A 19,474-nucleotide genomic window follows, 5' to 3' on the forward strand; every position below is an offset into this window, starting at 1 on the left:
ATTGCCAGGTATGTTGACACATACGAGGAATTACCCCAGAATTATGCCCTATCTAGGCGAGGTGGATGGATGGATGGATGGATTTTGGTACGGATAATAATGATTTGATTTCTGTCTTTCCAGCGCCGGCTACGCTTCACCTCCTTGCCTGGGGAAAGCGGTCACGTGACCACACACGCGTGTTACACGCCTGTTCCGGGCCGCAGCTCCGTTACTCAAAATGAAAATGCTGAAAATAAAAAGTGAAGGATGAGCAGGAAATGGCAGAGGGGAGGGCTGATTATTGCTGCCTGTTGTCCGGGAAGGACAGAAACGTAGATAGGAAAATTAATAGAGAATGGGGTGGGGGGGGGGGGGGGGCTCTGCATTGGCTTGGTACCTTTTATAGTAGCTGTAGGACCTTCTTATGCAGCTTCTTCAAAAATTTGTTCTGGAAGGGGGCATGCTCTGCAGGATTCCCATTCCCTCCAGCCGTCGACCCCTGCACTTCCGGCACCAGCCAGCAGGTGGGGCTGCGGTTAACGGCGACTGGGGGATGAACACCATTTAGATGGATCCCCAACTAGCCCCCGATTGGGTGTTCTGACTGTAAGGCACGTCAAGGCCCAATCACGCACCTATTCCAGGACCTGCTTAATCCCAGCGCCAAGCAACGTTGTCATGTTTTAATTCACAGCTCTTGCAGATCTTTGAGAATCAAGTAACTGTGTGTAAAACCATCCACTGATCCTCTAGTTAATCCAAGAGCCCACGGTCCTGGGGGTGACAGAAACAGAAGGCTGGGAAAGGAGAACCTGGAAAATGGCATTTGCCTATGGAGGGCTGTCATTTATATATGTATTAATAGATCACCACCATAAATACTCTATAATCACCACGATCTGTACTGCCTGCGCTGTTGTCACGGTAACAAGCGCAGCCACATCAGTCACCTGTCGGGGACGTCACAGTCCCTTTTTTTTTTTTTGCTTATCAAAGTGAGGGGTTTTAAAGCTCAATCCCCCCCGACCTGGTGGAGACACCATTGCTCTTTTACATAAATTTTACTAATACTGTGGAGTTAGCTAGTCACCAGTAATCCCAGCACTGTGGCGGGTAACCTTTACTAATGACCTCAGGTCCGAGATGTAAACACTGCCTGCGTCTTCCTGCATATTTGCATCGCCGGGTCTAGTGGCTCCGCTGATGGAGATCTGACTGGCCGCTTCCGGGCCTGGGTGGGGTGGACGTGCCTCGTCACTCGTCCGCCACGATCGGGCCGCTTCAGCACCGGTCCTGCACACTCTCCCGTCCATGCCACACGGAATCCTTCAGTCCATTAGCGGATCTGTGGGGAGACGTTTATTTAATGAGGAGATTTCGCTTCCACGAGCAGCTTGTGGACCAGAACTCGTCTGTTTAGCACTGCTCATTAAAGCCTCTTCGGGGGGGGGGGGGGTGGCAATCAGCCGGGGGGGAGAGGGGTGGAGGGAGCTTGGCGGTTCTAGCCTGCTCCAGTCCCTCCCACCGGCCGCCTGCTTTGTTGATCTCTTGGTTCTGACTCTGGGTTCTGCTGTACGTTCTGGGGATCAGGGCACAGAACCATCGGAACCAGGCAGCAGCTGGTCTGGGCCGGCAGGTTGCCATAGCAATGCAGGAGTAGGATGGGGGAGCCGGCTGTACCGTCGTGGGGTACGAGTGACCTGGGCTGACATGGTACGGATGTGAAAATGTGATGCTCTGCGGTGGCCACCCATCTCTGCTCACTCTGTGGCTCATTTTTGTCCCACAATGCTCTGGGGGTGGGTGTCCTACCAGCAGACACTCAATCAGTGCCTGGAGGGTGCGTGAGTCATCAGAGACTGACTCGACATGCCCCCCGTGTGTCAGTGCTGCTGTACCCATCCCTCCATCCTCCTCTCTCTCTCTCTCTCTCTCTCTCTCATTCCCTTGTGTGTCAGTGCTGCTGTATCTATCCCTCCACTTCCCTCTCTCTCTCTCATTCCCTTGTGTGTCAGTGCTGTCGTCTTTACCTCCCTCCCTCCATCTCTCTCTCTCTCTCTCTCTCTCTCTCTCTCTTCCCCCCCACCCCCCATGTGTCTGTACTGCTGTTTTGTGTTCTCTTGCTGTTTTCACTTGACTATCACAGGAAGGTTAATTACTGACTGGAAACACTGACTGATTTAGCAGCCTTTACGGCACAGTGACCCAGCCCTCCTCCCCTCTTCCTTAAATTCCCCTTTATCCTCAGTCTAGTCCTCAGGTCTTTCTACACGTGGCTCTTAGGAAGTTTTTCTTACTCTAAACCCATGGTTATGCTTGGGTGACATGGAGCTTCCTGACTCTCACCCTGTCATGCCGCCATTTACTGGGGTAGACCGGGGGGATATGGGAGCTTTGTGTTGGTGTCACGCTGCGGTCGTGGTCCCAGCTAACAGCCCCCTCTCAGCTATGCTTAACTGAGCCGGGTTTAATTGGATGGATGGAACCAGGGAGAAAATCCATGTGGCTGATCTATAAAACCCATCAGGGCTGTTTGAGCCAGAGTTGCACAAACGAATGACTGCACGCTGTCTGATTGTGGGCAAATACAGGGTTTCACCCATGATGCATTGCTTCTGAAACGCGACTCTTTTTCCCCCATGATGCACTGCTTCTGAAACACTCCCCTATAACCCAGGATGCACTGCTTATGAATCGCTCCCCTTTTACCCAGGATGCACTGCTTATGAATCGGTCCCCTTTTACCCAGGAAGCACTGCTTATGTATCGCTCCCCTTTTACCCAGGATGCATTGCTTATGTATCGCTCCCCTTTTACCCAGGATGCACTGCTTATGAATCGCTCCCCTTTTACCCAGGAAGCACTGCTTATGTATCGCTCCCCTTTTACCCAGGATGCATTGCTTATGTATCGCTCCCCTTTTACCCAGGATGCACTGCTTATGAATCGCTCCCCTTTTACCCAGGATGCACTGCTTATGTATCGCTCCCCTTTTACCCAGGATGCACTGCTTATGAATCGCTCCCCTTTTACCCAGGATGCACTGCTTATGAATCGCTCCCCTTTTACCCAGGAAGCACTGCTTATGAATCGCTCCCCTTTTACCCAGGATGCACTGCTTCTTAACCGTGCCTCTTTTACCCACGATGCTCTTCAGGGCCCAGCTTTCCCGGCTGCTCTTGACAGATGTTTTGTCTTGGTTAATGTGCTTTGTGTCAGTTTTGGCTAGATAATAATATGTGAAATGTGGGTAAAGAAGAGCTTGCGGGGGCCCTCTGAGGAGGGGGGCGGGCTTGGGTGCTGCCGTTCTTACTGCTCTGCTCTACAGGCAGCTCTTTTCCACTTCATTACTGCTCGTTTGCGTTTGATGATGATCTCCCCTCGTTAAGACAAAGGGCCTCCCTCCGCGACCTTTTCCCTGCTCGTCAGACTGCATTCTTCGTGTGACTCCCATAATTAATTAGTCCCGTTAGTCACTGTAGATTTTCTTTACGCGACTCTGACATCATTTTCGGTCTCTACCCCTGCGCTTAATGCGCTTTCAGTTCCGCATCCAACCCTGAAACGTCGTCTCCCCGGTCCTGTGCTTGTCGCGTCATCCAATCAAATATAGCCGCAGAGCGACTTCTGTCATTGGCCGCTGAGGCACCAGTGCGAGAGGTTAGCTGTGGCTCTCTGGGAAGGCCGAGGTCAGGCGCCCCCAGCCCTGTATGGCCTGTGCTGCCCTACTGTCTAGCTGATGGCAGGTTTATTAACTGGCTTTGTTACCAAGGGTCAAGTCGAGGGAGCAGGTAGGTTTGTTTGTTGTGTTGAAACAGTGCCATTGTTTTCTCGAAGTTCCTTGAACTTAAGGAGATGGGGGGTCATCATGGGATAGCATGAGGATTACTGTTAGCTTAACAGAATAATCTACTCTGCTCCAGTGTTGATCCTGCCCGTGTGTGTTTGCGTGCACTGAATCTATTGCCCCCCGACCCCCCCCCAGCATGACCATCCTCCTGATGACATCTGCTTTTTTTGAATAGACAACAGCAAATTCTTCATGCCGGGGGGGGGGGGTGATTTCCACTGACACGACTATCCCCCCCCCCACCCCCGTCAAAGATAACCCTGTGCTCCGGCCCCCTGACTTAACGCCCTCCGAAGTCCCACGGCCTTTCATCTGCACTGCTTTGAACTTCCTGTTGTCTTCCATGCCTGACGACAAGACATTCGCTCAAAACTGCATCTGAAAGGCGGGAGGGAATCTCTGTGACACCCCCCCCCCCCCCCCCATCTGTCTGTGATCGCAGTTGATCAACTGGGCAAATTTGGTGATTCATTACAACGATGTTGGCTCGTGGGTCTGCTTGCGTCCGGCTTAGGTAGGGCGTGGGTGCGGCGCCGTTGGGGGTTGGGTGCGGCTGGTCTTGAACTGGGTTTTGTTGGAACTTGAGCTTGACAGTGATGAACCGTGGGCTTGGGGGGCCCTAGACAGCCATGTCTACCTGAAGCTTCTTGGAGATACATTCAAAGAGCTGTAAAGCTGGCTAGTGACCTGTCTGTTGACAAAAGAAAGGCCCAGTGAAACCTCCATTTCCCATCGGCGCTGTGCTTCCCTCTCCGCCCGTTTTTATTCATTGTTTTATGAGGTTCTGATTGTTTCCTTTTCCACTGGCAGTTAGCAGAGCACCAGCACTCTCCTGCGGCTATGGCGGCTACCTTGGTAATGTGCTGTGGATGGGGGGGGGGGTCTCTCTCTGAGGGTTCCCGGAGGACTGCCCTCTCCACACCTCCATGCCTCACACGGTGCGGTGTTAGCGTGAGGTTGGGAGCACAGGACCCTAGACGTAGGAGGCCAGCGTGCGAAAGGAAACGAGCTTCATGCCAGGCTGCTAAATCATGCTGGAGTTAGCGGTCAGCGGTCACATGGTCAGCGGCCACACGGTCAGCAGTCGCACGGTTAGCAGTCATAAGGTTAGTAGTTGTGACGTTAGCGGTTAGCGGCTAGCAGTCATAAGGTTAGTAGTTGTGACGTTAGCCGTTAGCGGCTAGCAGTCATAAGGTTAGTAGTTGTGACGTTAGCCGTTAGCGGCTAGCAGTCATAAGGTTAGTAGTTGTGACGTTAGCGGCTAGCTGAAGAGGAGTGGCAGGGTGCCCTTCAGAGAGGCTGCCCTGGCCTGGCCGGGCTGCTCCTGAGAGAATAACTTTCCGCTCGCAAAGCCGGTCTCCAGGCTGTGCGGATGATGTAATGTTCTGAAAGCGGGGGTGCGCTGTGCTGGGAGGAGCCAGTGTGACACCTGGGGGGGGGCGTGTGTGTATGTGTCAGAAAATGGCGGTCTGCATGTGTGTGTGTGAGAGAGAGAGAGATAGATCTGTCGCTCGGTATGACTTTACTCTCAGACGGTTCCTCCTTGTCTCCCTGGGCCGGCACCTGAGTCTCACCCTGGTCCTTTCCTCCGCCGTTGCCCCCCCCCCCGCCATCGTGTTGACGGCCCGAATGCACTCAGAGCTGAACACCGGTGCCGTGTCCCGTTCGGGCACCGCCCCTCTCCCCGCGTTCTGCTCGAAAGCCTCATTGGAGCCTGCACAACATCTAATCATGTTATTCTGGGCCAAAGGCTCGGAATGCCAGACACAACCCGAATTTCTGTTCTCCGAAAAGCGTAATGTTAAGCAAAGAAAAGCGCTTGACGTCGCCGTACCTGGCAGCGTGTTGAGAGAATGGCACGTTTCTGCTGCCATCGTGCCGCAGGGTGGCTGAGGGAATATCTCTTGAAAGGACGTCGTTCCCGAGGCAAACGGGGAGCTACAGGTTGGGCCATTGGTGGGCACCGCAGCTCTGATGAACGGCCTGTGAATTCAGATCCAAAAAGCTGTAACTGTGTCTTATATCGCTGGCTAATAGGGACTGAGTCATATCCACTTTGGGAGGAAGAGGGGTTTATTTAATTACAGGTGTTTCTTGAGACTTGTGTCCGCTGTCAAACTGATTAATCAGAATTCTCAGTCACCCTCTCCTTTCAGCCAGGGCACTATGGGTGTATCAGTGACCAGGTTTATTAGCGGGAGTGGTTTGGGATGGCCCTCGTGGCGACAGGGCCTCGGGGGCCAATGATGGGTCACTGTGGGGCCTGGCTTCTCAGGATCAGCCATTTCCGCATCTCCGTTCTCAGATCCAAACAACACTTGTTTTGCTAATTATGCGATGTGGGCGGGGCTGTTTTCCAGGTGGCCGGTACCCTTGCCCAGCTCACCCAGTGCCTTCCGGGCCCCTGGGAGAAACCACAGAAAGGTTCTTGCATTGCCATGGTGACCTGCTTCCCAGCTGAATGAAACATGATCACATCTATTATTCATTTACAGTGTGCACCCTTTTAGCCAAAGTGGCTTGCGGAGCACGCATTTCACCACCTCCCGGGGATTCGAACCCACATCATCCTGGTTCCACACGCCGGCCCCGATTTTTGTCCCCATTCCTTTTTATTGGCGCTGACACCCCACCTTTCAAATGAATTAAAGTCGACAGATTTCGGTTTGAAATTGGCATGGTTGTGGGTCTGCCCGTGTCTAACAGGTCTTATTTACATAGCCATTAGCAGAGTTAATAAGCGCCTTTCGTTCTGATTAATATAATCACCGTATACATAAGCTAGTGGAGAAGAGGCAGAATGGAGGCATAGGGCCGGGGGGAAGGAGAGAGAGTAATGTGGATGCAGGGAAGGATGGATGGGGAGCAGGAGAGATGGGGTTGGGGGGACATTTTGGGGAGACTGGAATGTTGTTCGGTACTCTGCAGTTTCGACTGTGTCTCACTTCCACATTTGGCTGTTCGGTAGGGAAGACGCCATGATGTCTTGCCATCTGCTTTTCCCGCCCATTTGGTGAGGTGCCCTCCTACGTGCAAGTGGCTTTTCAGGTCTGCCTCGCTCCAGCAGGGGGCGACAGAGAGAAACGGAAACAGGCCCATGTTTAGAGGCACAAGAAGACGGTCATAGTCATCTAGAAGCAAAAACAGCAATCCGTATATCTGTTGGGTCTTATCATATCCCACAAGCACAGAACGCATTTGGGTTAAACCAGCGTGATGGGCCCGACGAGCCCAAACATCACCCCTCAGACAAGCGGAAGTTTCCGGTTCCTGGGTGTGCCGTTTGGGTTTGGCGGTGCTCCATGGCGCACGTCCCACCCCCCCCTCCGCCCAATGGAGTGCAGCTCAGATGCCGCCTGCCTCGTCCTTGGCTCCGGGACGGCAGATTGATGAATGTGGAGTCAGGGCAGGTTTTGAGGAATGGCCTGCCCCGTTCATACCTCTTCAGACCACTTTGTTACTGTCACTCTGACAGCAAGAGGAGTTATTAGCCTGATGCCTGCTGAATTTCCCAGACACTCTTTTTATAATGCCGTGGACATGCATTGTGTGTGTGCCTTCACTGGTAGAAAGTGGGTGTAGCTTTTTTTATTGGAGATATTTATGTGATCTAACCCCCCCCCCCCCCCCCCCTCATATCTTTGTAGAGCTTTTAAAGCCCAGTCACTCACAAGGCGCCAGCTGAGCGAGGAGCATACTGTACACATTGCAGACATACTGCACCCTGATTGGTCACATGAACATGAGGGGTCCCCCCCTCAGCTCAGCCCTGATTGGCTAAACCCTGAACGGGCCATAGCAGAATGTTCCATGGGTGGCCATGTGTGGAGTGGATGTGAAGTGGTGCAGCCTGGCCCAGCTCGTCTTCTGAAAGACCCATGTGTCTTTTATCTGACATATTTTTGAAGCAGATCCTATGTCGCTGGGGGTTGGACCTTAATGGGCTGCGATGAAATGCCCCCTACTGGTTTACATTGGCTACTGCATCTGTACCTCCCTGCCTTTTTGGGCCAGCCCCCCTCTCTCCGAGTCCGTGTGTCAGTCCTTCCGCTTGCCGGAAAGACATAGAAATGCCGCTGTTGATTAGGACCCTCTGTGTTGCGGAGATGCGCTTTCTCACACTCGCAGTCCACGTGATCGTGAGCCGCTGGGGCTGCCGGTGTATTATCGAGTGTCCTGCATGAGACGCACTTTCGTTCACGCACGTCGCCTCTAATCGGGGAATCGATAAGTCGGGGTTTGTAATGAGTCACCCGTGCAGGATAAGGGAAGGTTGATCTCTCTCTCGCTCGCTCTCCCCATCCTTCTCTTGTCCCTCATCTCTTCCATCCCTCATTCCTGTCCTTTCGATAAGAGTGGGAGCCCCCTGCAAGGTCACTTCTGGGCCTCCAGTGATGCCTTCACCCGTACTCTTCCTCATTTCGGGTGGCACCCCCACCCACTCCACCCTTTGCTTTTCATTCCCTTTCATCTTCTCTGTTCTCCTCCCTTTCTCTCTCCCCCTCAAAGCACTTTATTATTATTATAATAAATATGCAGATCCAATGTTGCTGAGGCAGTTTTGACACAATGAACACGACAATTAGGAAATAAATACTGAGCAAAACACTTAACCCCCTCCAGCTGCCTTGTTCTGGGAGGGGCCTTTGCCCTGAAGTCACAGCCCCCCCCCCCACCTTCCTCTGGGCTGGGCACTGCACCATAGACCCCAATCCCTCCCCATGCCATGAAGGTAAATAATGGTGAGGAAGTGTGGATCTCCTAAACTGCTGTCACGGAGCATTAGCTCAGCCCTTAAATCCCCACCACCCCGCTGCCCCCCCCCCCCCACCCATGAGGGGGCTCCTCCACCGCCGCTTATTGATGCTTCTGTGTCCCATGATAAATAATTCAAAGGACAGATGATTTAAATTCCCGGCTGTGTGTTTTTGATATGAGCCGCAAGCGCACCCCTGTTTGATGCGAACTACGGCTGTAAAGGTTTCTGGGGGGGGGGGGGGGTGAGCGTTCGCCGTCATAAAGTCTGACAGATACAAGATAAGCGCCCCCCCCCCCGGTACAGGTGAGTTCAGGCGGGTGCCGCTAGGATATTCCGGGCCATCGCGCTGCCCACCTCTGCGTGCCTCTCATCTCCTGTCTCTCCTGCTGAAACGTTTAGCTGCTGCTGTATTTGTTTCTCTGCAACATTCCGGCAGTTCTCTGGTAATCCGCAGCTCAGGCATGGCTGCTACCCTTCTCTGTCTGCCCATGTCCTTGGGACATGCCAGGTCCCCCGTCTGTCTGTGTCTGGTCCCCTGTCTCAGTCTGCCCTCGGTTTCAGGATGCCCCAGGTTCCCTGTTGTTCTGTGCCAGGTCCCATGTCTGCCTGCCCTTGTCCTCAGGACTCCCCAGGTCCCCCGTCTGTCTGTGCTGGGTCCCCCGTCTCAGTCTGCCCTCTTCTTCAGGATGCACCAGGTTCCCCGTCGTTCTGTGCCAGGTCCCATGTCTGTCTGCCCTCGTCCTGAGGACACACCAGGTACCCCATCTCAGTCTACCCTCGTCCCCAGGACGTGCCAGGTCCCCCGTCGGTCTGTGCTGGGTTCCCTGTCTGTTTGCCCCTCGTCCTCGGGATGTGCCAGGTCTCCTATCTGTGCCAGGTCCCCCGGTTCAGTCTGCCCTCATCCTCGAGATGCATCAGGTCCCCTATCATTCTGTGCCAGGTCCCATGTCCGTCTGCCCTCGTCCTCGGGACACACCAGATCCCCCATCTCAGTCTACCCTCGTCCCCAGGACACGCCTGGTCCCCCGCCTGTCTGTGCTGGGTGCCCTGTCTCAGTCTGCCCCTCATCCACGGGAAATGCCCGGTCTCCAGACTATCTGTCCTGGGTCCACTGGTTCAGTCTGCCCTCATCCTCGGGACACGCCTGGTCTCCCGCCTGTCTGTGCTGGGTCCCCTGTTGCTATCTGCTCTCATCCTTGGGACCCTCATCTCAGTCTGCCCTCATCTTCGGGATGTGCCAGGTCCCAGATCTCTACCGCTAAAAATTCTTCTCCATGTCAGTCCCTCTGCTTCACTGATACCTGATGTACTGGTACAACGTTCCGCCTCCACAGGCTTCCTGTCTCTGTGACTTAGCTGCCCTGAGTACAGACTGATCTCTGCTCTTTCTGCTGTTTCAGGTAGAAGATGCCATGCTCATGTTCGATAAAACAACTAACAGACACAGAGGTAAGTGGCCTTCATGTGTGCTGTGTGCAGAGCTCAATCCGGTGGTCACTAATACTGTGTGCAAAACTAAGTTTGATGGACACATGGCGTTGCTTTGACGTTTGAAACCCAGCACAGAGTAAACTGGGATCGACCTCAATCTGGGACACAAGCCATGTTGTTTTGCCCGAGGAGGGAAGGGGGTCACCTATAGGTCACTTCCGTAGCTGTGCTGTGCTGATACTGTGCAGAAAGACAGAACTATGCTACTGGTAACAGCAGATCCTTTTGACTTGCCCCCTTTTTTTGGGCTTCCATACAAGGCTTGCTGGTATGGGTGATTCTAGGACTTTTTAAAGGAGGAGTGGCCTAAGAGGGGGGTCATAATTTAACAGGGACTAACTTTATTATTAGCCAATGATTTGCGTTGAGTCGGTGATGGACAGGGGATGGACACTCTGGGAGCTGGTGACTGTACCCCTGTGGTCCTGCCCCTGAATACCTGCCTGTGTGGTGGGGTCCTGGCAAATTGTCACATCCAGAATGCCCCCCCCGCCCTCCTCCTCCACCCTATTAAGTGCACTCTACTGCCTCCTACTGGTGAGCCAGATTATGATCTAAGAGGCTGCAGTCTGCTTGGCAGCCTGGTCTGGGGGCAGAGATCAGTCTGGGCGGGCGGGGGGGGGGGGGATACAGCACAGTTAATGTGGGTGGGGGGGGGTCGTGTGAGCCTGCCTGGTATTGGCAATTAAGGTTTCCACGGTGACACAGCTGCTGTCGTTATCCTGAAACAGAGCGACATAATGTTGTCGGTCCCCGGAAAATGATTTACTCAGGGACTGTGTGTGTGTGTGTGTGTGTGTGTGTGTGTGTGTGTGTGTGTGTGTGTGTGTGTGTGTGTGTGCAGGCACATCAGCCATCAGAGCACTCCAGTGCGTCAGCACGCCTCAGCAGCCCGCACACCTCCACCTGAAGCGAGCGCGGCGCGCGGCGCCGCTAATGCTATGCTAATGCGGCATGCTAATCTTGCGGCTTCCCCGGGAAGGACGGTCCGCGGGTCGTTTAAATTTACTTCAACCCTGATAACAATACTGCTGGGGAGGACGATGATGAAATCACATGAAACAGCAGCTGAGCGCGGGTGCCACAGCCAAAAACAAAATCCAGATTGTTAGAGGTGGGGGGGGGGGCCACTCTGCTGAAATGTTGTGACTGATCACTAGGCTTAAATTACTGCTGCCTTCAGAATGATGCAAGTCATAGTAATTTTGGGCCAGATTCTGTTTGCTGTAATATGAGCCCATGTGACTCCATATGAATAACTGCTGTTTTTTTTTTTATTATTAGTTTTTCTGAATTGGTCCTATCAGGACAGAGGGGTGGGGACCTTATGTAAGAGATCCTATCACAGGACAGAGGGGTGGGGACCTTATGTAAGAGATCCTATCACAGGACAGAGGGGTGGGGACCTTATGTAAGAGATCCTATCACAGGACAGAGGGGTGGGGACCTTATGTAAGAGATCCTATCACAGGACAGAGGGGTGGGGACCTTATGTAAGAGATCCTATCACAGGACAGAGGGGCGGGCAGCTTCTGTTTGGGGTCCTATCACAGGACAGAGGGGCAGGGAACTGGTGTTTGGGGTCCTATCACAGGACAGAGGGGCGGGGAGCTCCTGTTTGGGGTCCTATCACAGGACAGAGAGGCAGGGAACTGGTGTTTGGGGTCCTATCACAGGACAGAGGGGCAGGGAACTGGTGTTTGGGGGAGGAGCCTGTATGTGTCTCTGCATGTTTGTAGACCAAACAAGTAACTGCTGTGTCTGTGTGTGTGTGTTGATTAGGTTTATATTACATTGTGGGGACCAAATGTCCCCCACGATGTAATAAAAACCTGTTATTTTGACATTGTGGGGACCACAAAGATCTGAGAATGCAATTAAAAAACTAAACATGCCAAAAGTCTTGAATTGAGTTTGGTTAAGGTTAGGGCTGGGTAGGGGTTAAGGTCGTCATGTTGGGATTTGAGTTTTCCCCATAGAAATAAATGGAGAGTCCCCACAAATATATAATTACAAACCTGCGTGTGCATGTGCATGTGGGTGTGTGTGTGTAAATAGGGTATTTTCATTTATTTACAAACTGAAGTAATCACAAAAAAAACCCTCTTGGGTCCTATTTGTCAGGAGGAATCAGAACCAGTGGATATGTATCTACCCCACCCCAAACCTGCCCCTTCTTGATGGATACTCATTGAACATTCCAGCCAATGGGATCGCACGTGCCTTCCTGACATCACCCCGGCAACCAATCGTGGGCAGGTTTCCAAGCCTTTTGGCCCACACTGGTACAGACGGGCTTGTAAGCGAACGCGTGCACTGGGGGCTGCCAACGCGTGCTGACTTGTCCCGGGCGCCCTGAGAGCGGGCAGAGCACCGCGCCGGAATCTCGCGGCTTAATAACGCCGGGGCTCGGATTTGGAGCCCCGCGCTCTTTCAGGTCTCCCATCGCCGCAGGCACCGCCGTTATAGCTTCCATACTTCACTGCGAGGCAAGACCGTTTTGATTTGCTAATCGGGGCTGAGGGAGCTGGAGTTTCCCAGCGAGATCCCCATACAAATACCACAGATGTGCTTCTCCCTCATCCAGCTTTAGTCTGAAAAATTATCCGCTGTCCTTTACGCTTGGTGATGTCATTAACCTCCTCTCCCCTGCTTTAAGTGACATTTGCGTGTGTATAATGACACACAGTTATATTAATCGCAGTGACAGTGGAGACGGCACTGCCGGCCATTTTTAATGACCTCACCACGCCCTGTTGCTGTATAAAATCAGGGGGACTTAATCTTTGTGACCTGAGTGACAGAGTCACAGGCAGAGAACACGCACATGCAGGTGGTGCCACTTCGGACCACTCCTGCACCAGGCCTGGAGCAGAACCAAGCATGTAGCCGGTCGCTTGACCGTACAGGGACCCCACACAGACCATACTCTGACCACATCAAGAACACATTCAGGCTGTACTGTAGCTGGACTGGCTTCGAGATCACAGCCGGTCTATACCCAGTGGAGCCCCTCCCACCGTCTTTAGACTGCTGGCTTCCACGCCTGGTCTCACCCTCATGGTCTTCACCGTGGTTTTGCTGGCTTAGAGGCAGCAGGTATGTTTGAGGCGGTTATGCTGTTTAACACCCTCATGCTCCCACCCCCCCCACCACTGCTCTATCATCAGCAGGGGAGCGGGGAGGGGGGTGGGTGGGGGTCACCCCTTTCCAAGATTTTTTGAGGGCAGCATGTGGGCTAAGCCTGACATGCCTGTGGGCCCCTGAGAAAGGCCCTTGGCCCCCAGCTCCATGGGGCGCCGCTGTAGGTGGCTGCCTGTCACTGCCAAGCTCACTGTCACCTACATGTGTGTCACGGAGAGCAAGGAGGGGTAGGCGGAAAGAGAATTTCCCCACGTGGATTGATGAAGTGTCATTATTATTATTATTACTTTATCATTATTATTAACAGGCCTGAGCGATCATTATGCTGGGAGTCTGATCACTTCTGAACTGGGCTCACCAGAAGTATATGTGGACTGTGACGAACCCACAGCAGTCGTGTTCAGCCCCCATGTTCACCCCCTGTGTTCACACTGCATTTACACACTGACTCTGATCGATTGTACTACTCACTGCGCCATGTTCACACTGCATTTGCACACTGACTCTGATCGATTGTACTACTCACTGCGCCATGTTCACACTGCATTTGCACACTGACTCTGATCGATTGTACTACTCACTGCGCCATGTTCACATTACATTTACACACTGACTCTGATCGGTGGTACTACTCACTGCGCCATGTTCACACTGCATTTACACACTGACTCTGATCGGTGGTACTACTCACTGCGCCATGCTCACACTGCATTTACACACTGACTCTGATCGGTGGTACTACTCACTGCGCCATGCTCACACTGCATTTACACACTGACTCTGATCGGTGGTACTACTCACTGCGCCATGTTCACACTGCATTTACACACTGACTCTGATCGGTGGTACTACTCACTGCGCCATGCTCACACTGCATTTACACACTGACTCTGATCGGTGGTACTACTCACTGCGCCATGCTCACACTGCATTTACACACTGACTCTGATCGGTGGTACTACTCACTGCTCCATGGTCACACTGCATTTACACACTGACTCTGATCGGTGGTACTACTCACTGCACCATGCTCACACACACCGACACGCTGTGGATTAAAGTCTCTCTGTAATGAACCGCAGGCTAGTGTGGGACACCTATTTTCCTCCATATTAATGAGAAACATCTGGAATACATGCCAGGAGCTTGTGGTCGATGGGCCGGCCGGCCCTAAAACGCTGTAATTATGGGATGTCGTCCGACTCCTGTGGTGTCATTTACGACTAATGGCAGGACACGGATGTTGCTCTGATTTTACTCCCTGCACTGGAGTGCTTCTGTTTTTGCGTGTTTGTGTATGTTTGTGTATGTTTGTGTGCCCGTACACACGCGGGGTCCTGTCGCCCAGGAAACACCTTGTTTGGTGGGACGTGTCACCCCTGTGACTATATGTCCTCTCTCTCTCTCTCTCTCTCTCTCTCTCTCTCTCTCTCTGTCTGTCTGTCTGTCTGTCTCTCTCTCTCTCTGTCTGTGTCTGTCTCTCTCTCTCTGTCTCTCTGTCTCTCTCTCTCTGTCTGTCTGTCTCTCTCTCTCTCTCTCTCTCTCTCTCTCTCTCTCTCTCTCTCTCTCTCTCTCCCCAGTGATAATCGTTTCGTCCGACCTTTGGCCGTGTTCCGGTCTCTGTGTCGCATGCCTGTGTGTGGCCTGTTCCTGGCTCATGTTCCCTGTTCTGCTCTCAGGAACTGTTCCCAGGCCCCCAGGACTAAATGCGGTTCTGTCTCCAGACCCAAGTGAAATGTTCCTCTTTATTACCGATACTTATGAGTCATTAAACCCTGGACTCGTGTCCCCAGCTGACGTATTGGTCGTGGTCTTCCCCGCCGACGCCTTTAAGGATCTCGGTCCTATTTCCTTGTGGCCCCCTCCCACTGCTGACCCGGGGATCGATGCCTTTGCCCCCCATCCCCCCCACCCCCCCGACCTTTCCAAAGGGCAGCTGTGATCTGTCGTGGGTGCTGTGAGCCGGCCTGGACAAAGGCAGCCCGCTGGGGTTTAGCATTAGCATTGTGCGCTGTAAGAATGGTTTCTTTCAGAGCCCGTCTCTCTCTCTCTGCCTCGCCGGCGCGTTTGACCTTCCTGAGCCCCGAGGCGCTGCGTTCTCCACCCGATTCTTTTGACACCTGCTCTCCCACTTCACGCACCACGTCGAATAATCTCGCCGTAGCCGAATGAAACCTTAATTACCGGTTAGGCCTGGCATTCCGGCCTCTCGAAGCTGGCCTTCCCTTTTCTGTCTGGCCAGTTTTACCACTCTAACAGCCGCGCTCTCTCCCTCCTTATTCTGTCTCTCTCTCTCTATCTGTCTCTCACTATCCTGCCTCCATATCCTGTCTGTCCCTCCCTACCTCCGTATCCTATTTCTCTGTATTGCTCTTTATCCCGTCTCTCTTTCTATCCCTCCTTATTCTGTTTCTCTATCTCTATCATCCCTCACTATCCTGCCTCTCTCTCTCCCCCCTCTCTATCCCTCGCTATCCTCTCTCTCTCTCTATCCCTCCCTATCCTCTCACTCTGTCTATCCTATTTCTCTGTCTGTCCCTCCTTATTCTGTCTCTCTCTTCCTCTATCTGTCCCTCCTTATTCTGTCTCTCTCTTCCCCCCCCTCTCTATCCTTCCCTTTCCTCTATCTCTGTCTATCCCTCACTCTCCTGTCTCCTCACCCCATCTCTACCTCCCTCTCTCCCTGTCGTGCCCTAATCCCAGCTAAAGGCTGACTTCCCCGTTCCCTATCCTATAAACTCCTGAGACCCGAGGAAAAAAGTGTCCTTCAATTTTAGGTCTTTTGTCTTTGGAGGAAATAAGACATCTTACAATTTAGATTTTTTCAAATAAATTTTTATTTCTAATTTCACAGCATGTCCTCTTTAGTGTACAACAGGAATAAATGTTTCCTTACATCAGTGAAAAGATAGATGCAAAAACAAAATGTCCACTGCAATGGACATAAATGACTGGGTGGGGTCTCAGGAGGATATGCTCCCCCTGAGTTGCACACCCTTTTGGGGGGTCTGCTATCCCATGTAGCCCCCATGTGGCTTCCTGAGAGCCAGCCACCTGCTCCCTGTCCTCCTTCATCCCTCCATCTTCTTCAGTCATCTGTATGTATTCCTCTTGCTTTCAGCTGCTCACTGTATGAGCTCGCCTGCCATTAGATTGGGATGGGATGTCCACGCCCATCCTGCCCCCCCCCCCCCCCCCCCCGCCCTTCATCTCACGTTGTTTTCCCCTGACCCACTGTCAGATAACGGTATGAATATTCCTATTCGGAAACATAAACATCTTCCGACTATGGTCTGCCACAAACCGTGTAAAAATGCTTTAATTCGAGGGGACTCTGCAGTGCATCGTGGGTAAACATGTCACCTCCTCAAATTGGCGTGCAATTCCACCTTTAATTAAAGTAGGGGGCTAATTGCTGTTGGCTGACTGCTCTGGTGATGGACGCTGTTAGCTCACCGTGAAAGACCTCTCCCTCAAGGCACTTTATCACCCAGGAAGAGAGAGTGAATGTAACACAGAAAGGAGGAAGTGGAGTCTGATGGAGAGGGAGGGAATAAGAGAGAGAGAGAGAGAAGCGGGGAACAGCGTAGCTTAAAGAGGTCAACGCTAAACATCTGGCAATATTCTGAAGAGGGTGCGCCGTTTGTAAATATAGCAGCGAGAGGATGAGGTGGAGAAACGCGTTCCTCGCGTGAGATGTTGCCACCTCGGAGAAGAGCTTCCTCCTCAAAGTAATGCGATTATGTCCCCTGTTTCTGACACTGACATCCAGGGAGAAAATGAGGCTTATATTAAAGGGAGCCCGTTTTCCCGGTGTCTGCTGCTAAGGGTGTTAACACCTGAGTAAGACAGGGGCCTTTTAAGACTTACAGACTGGAGAGGCAGGGTTGTGGACAGGTGGAGAGTGGGTGAGTGAGTGAGTGGGTGAGTGAGTGGATGGGTTGATAAAGTACTTGTTGTTATTCTTGAAAGAGGAACCCCCCCCCCCCCCCCCACTTCATGACCTGTTGGTCTCAGGTTTCTCTGAATTCGAGACACCTCCTCAATTTAATTTAAGTACTATTGCTATTCTATAAGGACGCAGTGTTTTAAAATCCAAATGAGTGACACATTAGGCTTTGAAGGAATCGTCTTGTTCGTCAGTGACCCGCTTCAGACTGTGCTGAGCCCAGAAACAGGTGGCGGAGGCTCTGGTTCAGCCCGTGGAGAAATGTTACCCTTCTGATTCCGGGTGTTTCTGGAAAGGCCGACAGACGGAGACGTGCCACTCGCTGTGGGACTCTGGGAGTGATGCCCGGGACCTCTTACATGCAGAATGAGATGTGCTGTGTGTTCAGATTAGATTAGATAAACTTTATTGATCCCAGGGGGAAATTCAAAGCACCTTTTGTAAGAGGCGAGGGGCAGTGTGTGGCTCAGCAGGTTGGAATGCTCTGTCTGAGATCGGAAGGGCGCTGGCTCAAATCCCAGGGTCGGCGGAACGATTTCACCATTGGGCCCTTGAGCAACGCCCTTAACCCAAAAAAAGATCGCTTTGCAAAAAACATTTGCTAAACTAAATAAAATGTTAAGATGTAAGAGAAGTGAACAGAGCCAGAGGGTTATTGGGGCAGCGGTTAGTGGCGTGAAGGGGGGGGGGGGATCGATTTGGCATGGTGTTCCTCTTTACGCCCCTCTGTTGGGCGCAGGTGCGACAGGTTAATGGGATGCAGTCCCAGTGCTGGGAGTCAACGAGACCCAAAAGGCAGTGTGAGGAACGAGAGAGAGAGAAAGTGCATGGTGAAGCAGCGTGGCTTTTGGCTCAGCGGGTTAAGACACTATGCTTGTGGTCGGGAGGTCGCTGGTTCAAGTCCCAGGGTCAGCAGAGTGGTTTCACTGTTAGGTCCCTGAGTAAGGCCCTTAGCGCTAATTGCTCCAGGGACTGTCTGACCCAATAGAATTGTCTACTAAATAAAGAAGTTATAAATGAGCACAGCCCGTCATGCCTGCGATCTCCCTTACATGTCAGGCTGAGTCGTGTCTTTGCTGAAGGTCAGGCAGGAAGCTGAACCTGCCCCTAGGGGGCACCGTTTATTGACACCCAGAAACAAGGGCAAACTGGCATCTAGGCTTCTTTTCTTTCTAGAAGGTTACATCACCTCTGTCTGTATTTGACAGATGAGCCATGAGAGATGGTGGTCCTGCTGGCAGGGGAGGGGGGGGGGCGGCGTTTAAGTTCTCAGCTTTCATTTTGATCGGTTTTATCTGCTGAGAATGACGGAGCTGGGGAGGGGCGGGGGCGGGGGTTAAAGTCTGCGTTAGATTGGATTACAATTCATTCAGATCATTAGATGGAGCAGCAAAAGGTCTCTGCTCAGAGGACAGCTGTAACTGCTCAGTATCATCAGTTGGCTGGAATTGTCTGGTAACAATGTCACATGTAATTCATGATGCTCAGTTATTGTATGGAATCACATCACTGCTCTATACTCCTCGTCTCGCATCCGTTTCCACTGGATGCTTCTGTTTCCTGTTTCTAGCTGGCCTCTCTAGATTTCCCATAATGCATTGGTAAGTGTGCATGTGTGTGCTCTGCGATGGACAGCTGAACCCCGGTCCTGGCCTGCCTGAGGTCGGCTCCAGGCCTCTGCAGCCTCGACCAGAACAAGCAGTGAGAAGCCAGATTACTGCTGTATGTCAAACAGATCATATTTATTACTTTTATAGCTGGTCTGTGTGGAGGAAGTAACAACATAATTTTATCACACTTACATTTGTGTTGCCATTTATTATACGGACCTTCTGTTCTTCTGCTGTGCACTAGTCCAGTCAGTTTGTGCAAATGCATCAGCCAAGAAAAAATGCAACATATGTACAAAGAACGTTAAGGAGCTGTGATTTGCAGTTTTACTATGGGAAAGCAAAAATGTCTACTCATTATCTGCAATATGGGAATGCTTGGTGTGTAAATTAGAGTTATAGGTGGTGTGGACGGAAAGCAGAAGGATTACAGTATAGAATGTGCACAGATGTAGAATATGTGGATTAGAAAATAGGTGTGTGGAATTGAATGGTGAAGATGTGTGGATTAGAATATAGAAGTTGTGTGGATTAGAATGTAGATCTGCGAATTAGAATATTTAGTAAAGAATGTAGAAGACGTGTGGATTAGAATGTAGAAGACGTGTGGATTAGAATGTAGAAGACGTGTGGATTAGAATGTAGAAGACGTGTGGATTAGAATGTAGAAGATGTATGGATTAGAATGT

At 51.9% G+C, this 19,474-nt stretch overlaps 1 protein-coding gene across 8 annotated transcripts in view; it reads left to right on the top strand.

Annotated features, from left to right (window-relative positions):
• The window catches only part of LOC111860871 (RNA-binding protein Musashi homolog 2), a 69,044-nt gene that overhangs the window by 24,102 nt on the left and 25,468 nt on the right, over positions 1–19,474 (top strand). For all 8 annotated transcript variants that reach the window (XM_023844954.2, XM_023844957.2, XM_023844960.2 and 5 more), the window contains exon 7: positions 9,992–10,040. In XM_023844954.2, the coding sequence (XP_023700722.1) occupies positions 9,992–10,040 (49 nt within the window). The remainder of the gene's footprint in view (positions 1–9,991; positions 10,041–19,474) is intronic.

Source organism: Paramormyrops kingsleyae, chromosome 24 (genome assembly GCF_048594095.1).
Source record: "Paramormyrops kingsleyae isolate MSU_618 chromosome 24, PKINGS_0.4, whole genome shotgun sequence".
In the NCBI taxonomy this organism is placed as follows: Eukaryota; Metazoa; Chordata; class Actinopteri; order Osteoglossiformes; family Mormyridae; genus Paramormyrops; species Paramormyrops kingsleyae.